At 36.4% G+C, this 10,459-nt stretch overlaps 1 protein-coding gene across 1 annotated transcript; it reads right to left on the bottom strand.

Annotated features, from left to right (window-relative positions):
• Positions 1-1,577: 1,577 nt before the first annotated feature.
• LOC127080816 (F-box protein SKIP23-like) lies at positions 1,578-8,897 on the bottom strand. The gene is made up of 3 exons (XM_051021109.1): positions 8,853-8,897; positions 7,192-7,544; positions 1,578-2,397 (listed from the first exon to the last, which is right to left on the bottom strand). The coding sequence occupies exons 1-3, from the start codon at positions 8,895-8,897 to the stop codon at positions 1,578-1,580; spliced, it is 1,218 nt and encodes a 405-aa protein (XP_050877066.1).
• Positions 8,898-10,459: the final 1,562 nt, after the last annotated feature.

Genomic DNA, 10,459 nt, shown 5'->3' with positions numbered 1-10,459 from the left:
TTTCTCACCTTGGCTCAGACCTATAAGTGGGATGTTTAGCAGGTAGATACAAACAATGCACCCCTCAATGTAGCACTTCATGAAGAAGTGTACATGAACCAACCACCAGGTTTTGAACATGAAAACACATCCCTTGTTTAGAAACTGAAAAGAGCTTTGTACGACCTTAAGTAGGTGCCTCTGTCATAGTATGAAAAGCTTCATCAAACCTTGTTTCACTTTAGTTTTGTAGCAAGCAGATGTGATCACTCCTTGTTCACATACAATCACCAAGGTATTACACTTTATGTTCTCGTATATGTAGATATTCTCGTTACATGATCCTCTTCTCATCTTATTCACAAGTTGACTACTCAACTTCATGATCAATTTGCTCTAAAGAAAATTGGGAGACCTGAATATTTTTTTGGACTGGAGGTTAAGTATCAAACAAATGGTTCTCTTATACTTACTCAAACAAAATATATCAGAGATTTACTATCTAGAGTCAACATGGAAGTTGTAAATGGAGTTCCTTCTACTATACTGAGTTAATACAAACTTAGCAAGTTTGGAACTGATTTTGTGGAGGATCCTCTTCTGTACAAATCTGTTTTGGAAGATACTAACCCAACTCAAGTACTTAAGTGTCACTTTTACACTGAACTTATTTCTTTCTCTTGCAAATCCTAACCAAGCTCTCTCCCTAAGAGCATATAGTGACTATGAATAGGCAAATGATCCAGATGATAAAAGATCTACTTCTGACACTTGTATCTTCATTGACTCAAATATGATTTCCTAGAGTTCTAAATAGGGCCTTGGCACATACAACTTCTGAGTTACTTTGGTTGGAATGATTACTTGCTGAATTAAGAATTAAGTACTTTTCTCATACTCTTCTAGGTGACAACTTAAGTACTGTTCTATTGTCTCATAATCCAATACTACATGCTAGAACAAAGCATATTGAATTGGATATCCATTTTGTTAGAGAAAGAGTTATGGCTAATAAACTCAAAATTCAACATGTTCCTGCCCCAACTCAACTAGCAGACATTATAATAAAACCTCTATCAAATGCAACTTTTCAAGACTTAAGGAACAAGCTAAAAGTGGTTTTACTTCCACCACATTGACCTTGTGGGAGAAGTATTAGAGAGATATTTCTGAGTTTGACTTAGGTCAACCTTTGTGTTGTAACTAGAATTAGTTGAAGAAGTTAAGAGTTTATTAGCTTTCTGTTAAACAAATTTTTCCCTTTGTATTAACCATATATAAGAGATTAGTGTAACTGATTCATTCATTGTAAGATACATTACACAAAGTATAACTATGGTGAATATATGAAAAATGCAAAGCATTATTTCCTTCTAAGAAACAAAATTTGACATTAATTGAAATGTTTAAAATGTAGTGTTTTTATTCTCAAATAAAAAATCTTAAATTCTTTTCACAAGCCATAAGCGTAAATCTTTGTCAAAAGTAGTATAGTAAAGAAACGGAATTAAATAAATAATTATTTTTTACTTAACTAACAAACAAATTTGAAAAGGAAAAAAAAATAAAACAAAATAATCTATTTCAATTTGAAATTGTCAATCGAGTCTAAATGGTGGAATAACCCAAATTGCAGGTGGCGATCGTCTAAACCAAGGTTGAAAAGGGCAATGTTTGCTAAACTTTTTCTCTTTAACATTGTAGACTTTCATATCAAATGGTCCATTAGGATAAGGATATGGCACGTCGTCGTAATAATCATCTGTATAATAAATTGAATCCTTTTGAAGATAATTAGAGAAATATGAAGCCGACATAGATACAGAATCACTATCACCGACAAATAAGACATTGTCTCCCAAACTACTAAGCTTTATCCTTCGTTTAAGTTTACCACTTTGATGATCCAATTCTAAATTATACACTTCGAATTTTTCGGCACCAATGCTAGGCATTTCGTCATCTTCAGGAAAATCAATAAATTTTCTTACTAGCCATAACTCTCCTTCTAATGATTTTACGAGATAAGCTCGATCAAGATAATCATCCCCCTTCAAAGAAAGAATTTTGGGAATTACCTTTTTTTTCTTCAAATTACACAAATCAAAAGAGAGAATGTTATTCCACCGTCCTACAACGTAGACTAGGTCTTTATAGAATATAGCATCATTAGAAGAACAATGATCCTGATCAATATAAGTCCAAATCTTTTGTCCAGCTTTTAGAAAAGCAATACATTTACGCATACTGTAAAGAGCTACAACAACATAATCATGTGGCCTAATGGTAGGATCTGCAGATAAAACAACCTTATGAACATTATACTCATAATCCTTTTTTCTTCTTTGTATATCCATGATGTAGATGGGCGGTAAAGTGATGGAAAGAGCATCTTTAAAAGGATTGAGGAGCGTTATTGTTGGTGCAAAGGTAGAATGAAAGATGAATATTCTATTAAGAGAATGACGGCTACAAAACATGATAAAAAGTTACAATGATTGTCACCCTATTTATAAGCTAAAACTAGGGTTACTAGAATAGGATAAAATACTAAAATACCCTCTAACAAACTTAGGGGCTAAGAAAATAATATAATTAATAAATATGAATTACTTCTAATACCATCCCTTAATTCATATTCCATCAAAGCTTGTAACACCAATTCCATCCCTTAATCTGAGGAATTGATCAGTCTTGATAGCTTTCGTCAGAACATCTGCCAACTGTTTCTGAGTGCTGCAGTGTACAACTTCTAACACTCCCCTCTGAACTTGATGTCTCAGAAAATGATACTTGGTCTCAATGTGCTTGCTTCTCCCATGCAACACTGGGTTTCTGGCAAGATTGATTGCAGACTTGTTGTCAATCATCAGCTTCAGAGGTTTGTTTACTTTAATCTTCAGATCCTGCAATAGATTCAGAATCCACACAGCTTGGCATGCAGTAACAGCACCTGCAATGTATTCAGCTTCACAAGTTGACAATGCCACAACAGGTTGCTTCTTGGAACACCAAGAAATGGGACCTCCCAGAAATTTGAATAAGTACCCAGACGTACTTCTTCTGTCAACTCTGTCTCCACACCAATCAGAATCTGAATAACTCAGAAGTTCTGACTCATCCTTTCTTCCAGAAGGAAATAATACTCCATACCTCAGAGTTCCCTTGATATACCTCAGAATCCTGACAGCAGCTTGGTAATGGGACCACTTAGGTTTACTCATGAACCTACTAACCATCCCAACTGAATAGCAAATATCAGGTCTGGTATTGCACAAATACCTCAGAGAACCAACCAACTGTTTGAAGGTTGTAGTGTCCACATCCTTTCCATCAGAGTCAGAATCCAGTTTCTGATTTGTATCAGAAGGTGTGACAGCAATCTTACAATTCTTCAGATCAAATCTCTTCAGAAGTTCTAATTCATACTTGAGCTGATGCAAAATAATACCTTTCTCAGAGTATCTGAATTCCATCCCTAGAAAGTATGTCATTTTGCCTAGATCAGTCATTTCGAATTCATTCATCAGAACTTTCTTGAACTTGGCTATCTCCTGTTCAGAACTTCCAGTCAGCAGTATATCATCAACATATAAACATACCAGAGTCATATTTCCTTCAGAAGTATGCTGAACATAGACACCGTACTCCATCTCACATTTCTGAAAGCCTTGCTTCTTGAAAAATGAATCAATCTTCTGATTCCAAGCTCTGGACGCTTGTTTCAATCCATATAGAGCTTTGTATAATCTGTACACCATCCCTTCCTGATTCTTTATCACAAATCCAGGAGGTTGTGACACGTAAACTTCTTCTTCTAATGGACCGTTCAGAAATGCAGATTTTACATCTAAATGCATCAGAGGCCAATTCCTGTTAGCAGCTATTGCAATCACCATTCTGATTGTTTCATGTCTTGCTACAGGTGCAAACACTTCAGAGTAATCCAACCCAGGTTTCTGTAGAAATCCTCTGGCTACCAACCTTGCTTTATGTTTGCCAATTGAACCATCTGGCTTTAACTTCTGCTTGAAAACCCATCTGACGCTGATGGCTTTCTTATCTTTTGGAAGTTCTGTCAGCTTCCAAGTCTTGTTTCTCTCTATAGCATCAAGTTCTTCTTTCATGGCCTTCAGCCAGAGCTTCTGCTTAAGAGTCTCTTCTGTACTTATGGGTTCAGAGTCTACTAACATGGCACACTGAATAACTTCTCCTTCAGAGTCTACTTCAGTGTCTTGCAGCATGTCAAATTCTACATATCTTCTGGGGATGTTTCTGATTCTTTGTGGTCTCTGAACTTGTTCAGAGTCTTGAGCTTCAGAGTTTCTAGCTTCAGATGGTTGACTTCCTCCAGAGCTTTGACCATCTTCAGGGGCTGGCATATTTCCAGAGTCTGAATTGCCACCAGAATCTGGATTACCATCAGAGTCTGGGTCATCAGAGTCTGGATCATCAGAGTCACCTTCATCTTCTGAGTCTTCTCCAGAGTCAGAATCACTATCAGAATCAGAATCAATGTCAGAGTTTACTCCAACTTCAGAAATTCTTAACTCTGACCTTTCTTCAGAAATTCTAACATCAGAATCAGATTGAGACTTATCCCAATTCCAAACTTCTGATTCCTTCACAATCACATCTCTGCTGAATTCAATTTTATTGGTTTCTGGACAATAGAGCTTGTATGCACCTGTACTGTGGTACCCTATCAGAATCATCACTTTGCTTCTATCATCCAGCTTCTGTCTTCTGGCTTCTGGAACATGTTTATAGCAAACAGAACCAAACACCTTCAGATGACTAACACTTTGCTTATCTCCAGTCCACTTCTGTATTGGAACTATTTCCTTCAACTTCTTCGTAGGACATCGGTTGAGTACATACGTTGCAGTGGCAACAGCTTCTCCCCAGAGCTTCTGAGGAAGCTTCTTCTCCTTTAGCATGCTTCTCACCATATCAAGCAAAGTGCGGTTTTTTCTTTCAGCAAGACCATTGTGTTGAGGGGTATAAGGAGCAGTAACCTCATACTCAATTCCATTCTCCTCACAGAACTTCTGGAACTCTTTGGAGTTATACTCACCTCCACCGTCAGTTCTAAGAATCTTCAACTTCTGATCACTCTGATTCTCAGCCTTCATTCTGAACTTCTTAAATTCATCAAACACCTCGTGTTTAAACTTAATAAGGGATACCCATGTCATTCTTGTGAATTCATCAACAAATAACACAAAGTATTTATTCTCTCCAATCGATGCTACTGGAAATGGACCACACACATCAGAATGTACAACTCCCAAGGCATGTTTTGCTCTTGGAGCAGTTTCTGACGCAAATGGCAATCGTGGTTGTTTTCCTTCCATGCAAACTTTGCATGACTTTTCAGGCTTCTTAATTGCAGGAATTCCATGTACCAACTTCTTTGAATTCAGATGTTTTAAGCTTCTGAAATTCAAATGACCAAATCTTCTGTGCCACAGCTCACTCTCCTTCTCAGCACTTGTTGCACTAAGACATTCTGAGTCTGCAGTTCTGACATTCACCTTGAATGTTCTATTCCTTCCCTGTTCTGACTCCATAATCAACTTCTGATTGCAGTCATACAGCTTCAGAAGATTGTCCTTCATGGTAACTGAAAAACCTTTCTCAATTAATTGTCCCACACTCATCAGATTGCTTCTGATGCCAGGTACATACCACACGTTCTGAATCAATGCTGTTTTCCCATTGCTCAGAATCACTCTGACATTTCCCATACCTTCTGCATTAAGATATTTGTCATCAGCACATCTGATCTTTGTCCTCTTTTCAGAGTTAAAGTCAACCAGCCATTTCTTGTTTCCAGTAAGATGATTTGAACAGCCAGTGTCCATATACCACCAGTCTATCAGATCCATATCATCAGATTCAGAGGCCATCAATAGCACAGATTCGTCATCAGAACTTCTGGCTATATTTGCTTCTTCTGATTTTCTCTCCTTGTTTGACCAACAGTCTCTAGCAAAATGACCAAACTTCTTACAGCAGTAACATTGGATTTTCTTCTTGTCATACTTCTCTTTTCCCTTCTGAGCATTCTTTTGTCTATCAGAGGTTGAGCTTTCTGACTTCTGACCACCATCAGATCTTCTCCTGGCTTCTGACTGCTTCTGATACCTCCTATCAGAAGTTGCTTTCAGAGCCTGCTGCTCTACTTCCCTTTCAGAAGTTCTCTCAGTTAAACGCAACTCTTGCGCTTCTAGACTGCTCTGCAGCTCTTCAATTCTCATGGTGCTCAGATCTTTGGAATGTTCTATTGCTACCACAATGTAATCAAATTGACAGGTAAGGGATCTCAATACCTTCTCCATGATTGTTTCTTCAGAAAGAGTTTCTCCACACGCTTTCATCTCATTAGTGATCAGAATCACTCTGGAGATGTATTCAGAAACTTTCTCATTATTCTTCATGTTGAGATTCTCATATTGCTTTCTCAAGGACTGAAGCTTCACCTTCTTCACTGATGCGTCACCACCATAACATCTAACCAGTGTGTCCCACGCAGCCTTTGCTGTCGTTGAATCTGCAATCTTCTCAAACACATTTACATCAACACATTGATGAATGAAGAACAATGCTTTCTGATCCTTCTTCCTTACTTCCTTCTGCGCGTTTTTCTGTTCATCCGTCGCATCTGCTGCTACCGGAACATAACCATCAGTGACAAGATCTAGAACATCTTGAGCACCGAACAGTACACGCATTTGGATCATCCAACGATTCCAGTTTTTACCGTCAAATACTGGAAGTTTGGTGTTCATGTTGTCGTTTCCGTTCATCTTTCTACCTTGCACAGTACACTCAGATTTCTCACACAGTGTTTCCCAACCCACAGAATTAAAATTCTGATCAGATTTTGTTCAAGATTCAACACGAATCTAAGAATCAAAATCAAACACACAAGACCTCACGTTCACTCGTGTTTCCCGTGTTTCCCAATGAATCTGAACCGGAGCTCTAGATACCAATTGTTGGTGCAAAGGTAGAATGAAAGATGAATATTCTATTAAGAGAATGACGGCTACAAAACATGATAAAAAGTTACAATGATTGTCACCCTATTTATAAGCTAAAACTAGGGTTACTAGAATAGGATAAAATACTAAAATACCCTCTAACAAACTTAGGGGCTAAGAAAATAATATAATTAATAAATATGAATTACTTCTAATAGTTATAAGTGTATCTTGAGAACTATTATCCACCTTAGCTAGCCAACCATGACTTGAACCACAAAACCTTCTGTTATGAGGTACTGGTAGTTTGAAGTTGTAATCTGTTTTGGTTGAAATCCCATATAAACTTCTTTTTGTTCTGCACTTATTTTTCGTGGGAATCATTAGCATCGGCAATACATTATTTTGTATTTGTCCGTTTTCATAATTAAACTTTGCAATGGCATACCAATTCTTGCATACCACACTGAAATATATGCGATCTACAGGTTCTACTAGCTTATCAAAAATCAAATCTAATGGAAGTGAGTCTAAATTCCCCCAATCTACCTCCATAGATATGAACAAGGGAAAGACCTTTTAGTTTTTCCGAAACTAAGAAAAAAGAAGGGAGTTTAGAACTATCACAAAATCAAAGTGTACATAGTTGTTGCACTTTCATATATTTATATTCTTAATATCACTAAAAATTAGGAATTCTGTTGGAGAAAATCTTTCCGATTCATAAGGGCTTTGATGTTTCGGTCAATCACATTAATACATCTAAATCAAATATTCAAAAATATAATTATGTTTTAATTTTTTTTTTAAGTTAAAGATACGGAATACATACTTTTTTAAAATTAGTTACTTGTATGTTTTATATTTTAATAATATTCATTAATTAATAAGTATGTGTAGTTTGTTGCTGCAGTTTGATAGGTTTATATTCAAATTTTCAATTTGTATTATCTTAATATAACAAGAAATTAGAGATTTTGTTGGAGAAACTCTCGCTATTGATAAGGAGAATTTGGTAAAGGACAAATCATCGTCCGCTAATTACAGTTGATTTTTAGATTTTTTTATAAAGTGAAAAATATAGAATAAAAAAGTATATGATATTATTCCCTTAGTTTTCTAATTATTTTTGAGAAAATAGACGGCGGTGTAAATTATATTTACACGGTTAACCAATTATGTATTCCGTCAAATCGATTTTTAAATTTTAAATTATTTATATAATTTGATATTTCAGAATATTTTAATTGAATATGTGTAATATCATTAAGCTTTTTATTTTTTCTAATAAAATTGTATATTAATATTTTTAATATTGTCATTTTACTCTATTTATTGTTTGGTATCCAAAAGTTAAGGGTGTTCAAATTGAAATCGATTCAAATAAAAATGAGAATTTCTTATAGCAGCACCTTATAGGGCGAAAAAACATCTTATGAAAAATCAAAATTGTCCCTCAAATTTCGGAGATGCATCTCTAAACACGCTATGCACCAACATTATGTCGCATCAAATGAGTGTTATCCTAGATGAATACTAACAAACATTCCGGAGATATATCTTTGGAGGTTTGAGGTAAGATTTTGAAATTTTCTGTCACCTTTGCATGTCATATGTTTATATTAAGAATTTCAACTTTTATTATCTTAATATGATTAAAAATTAGGAATTTCTTTTGAGAAAATATTTGTAATTCAGAAGGGCTTTCGATGTTTCGGTCAATCACATTAATGCGTCTAAATCAAATATTAAAAATATAATGAAGTTTTATTTTTTTTATAAAGTTAAAGATACAGAATAAATACTTTTTTGTTAAAGAGAATTCATTTGGGGAGATTCGATGGAAAAGAAACATGTACACTCTATTCGTTGGAATATTCTTACCAAAGATAAGCAATTTGGAGGGCTTGGGTTGAGGAATGTGTCCATTATGAATAAGGCCTTCCTTGCTAAGTTGAGGTGGAAGTTCAAGACAGGCCACAACTCGCTTTGGAGTAGGCTCATGAAAAGCAAATATGTTTCTCGGTATCAATCTCTTAACAAGATTATTGCTAAACCTTCGAATTCTTGCATTTGGAAATCACTTGTTGAGCTTAAGACAAAGTTGGACTCTATGGCGTATTGGGATGTGGGCAACGATCTCAATATAAGGATGTGGGAGGATGCTTGGGTCGCCTCTAGGGTTTTTCTCAAAGACTTTGTCACTCCACAGTTGGGAAATACTGATAGTTTGCCTCGTGTTTCTAGCTTACTGAATGCAACATGTACTTGGAACTGGGCTCTAATTGATAGAATATTTCCAACTCACATTTCTAACAAAATTCGAGCTATTCACCCTTCTTTTGCGAATGATATTCTGTCTGACACCTGTGTTTGGAGTGGCTCAAATTCTGGGAACTTCTCGATATCTAGTATGTATGACTTGCTAAACCAATGTCCGAAAGATGTCAAACTCCTATCTGGAGAGCCGTTTGAAACCTTCAAGTTCCTTAGCGGACTCGTAATTTTATCTGGAAAATGTGGCATAAGGGTATCATTACCAATTCTTACCTTTATCGCCTTTCTTTACGGAATGATTCGTGTGACTTATGTGGTTTGGATCCAGATTCCATTCTTCATGTGTTGCACGACTGTATCTTGCCTAAACGTTTCTGGTCTCAACTTGTGAATCATCAAAATGAAGCTCGTTTCATCTCTTCTTCTTTGATGAACTGGATCACTTCCAACATCGTTCCTCCTTCTCTTGCCAACTTTGTTGACTAGGTCGATCTCTGGGCGTTTGGTTGTCATCAACTTTGGATTTGGCAGAATAAGAAATTACACGGTCATTTGTCCATCATGCCTATCTAACTTAGTCTTGAGGTTCAGAAGTTTGTTACTCTTTATAGAGAAAATAAGCTTTTGACGCATAAAGTCCAGCCTATCCCCAGAAATCCCGCTTTAGTTATCTGAAAACCTACTCCTTCAGGTTAGGTTTGTTTAAATTCTGATGGGACTGCTAAGGAGGATTCAAGTGCTGCGTACGGGGGTAATTTCCACGACAATTGTGGTGTTTGGCTGGGCGGATTCCACAGCGGTATTGGAAAGTGCAACAATTTTGCTGCAGAGCTTTGGGGTGTTCTCTTGGGTTGGGATTTAGCTTGGAAGCATGGCTTTAGGAAAGTAATTATTCAAATTGCGATCCAAAACGCAGCGGAAATTAAAATTTTCTCCTTTAGAGATCCTTACGAATGGTCATGATCAGTGATACAATATTTACCTCTTGTGACGATTGAAACCTTTGGTGCAGATCTCTTATGACGATCAAAACCTTTGATGCAGATCCACGGAGCGATCACGAACGTTGAATGATGACAACGTCTCTACTCAGTCCACACGAACGGATTCCTTCAATCTCAGTGCTAGCTGGTACGAATGAAGGCTTTGAGTGTGTGTGTGTGTGTGTGTGTGTGTGTGAGAGAGAGAGAGAGAGAGAGAGAAAACGAAAAAAT

Source organism: Lathyrus oleraceus, chromosome 5 (assembly GCF_024323335.1).
Source record: "Lathyrus oleraceus cultivar Zhongwan6 chromosome 5, CAAS_Psat_ZW6_1.0, whole genome shotgun sequence".
NCBI classification, from domain to species: Eukaryota; Viridiplantae; Streptophyta; class Magnoliopsida; order Fabales; family Fabaceae; genus Lathyrus; species Lathyrus oleraceus.
The sequence above is the reverse complement of the archived record's forward strand: the minus strand, read 5'-3'. Positions and strand labels throughout refer to the sequence as shown.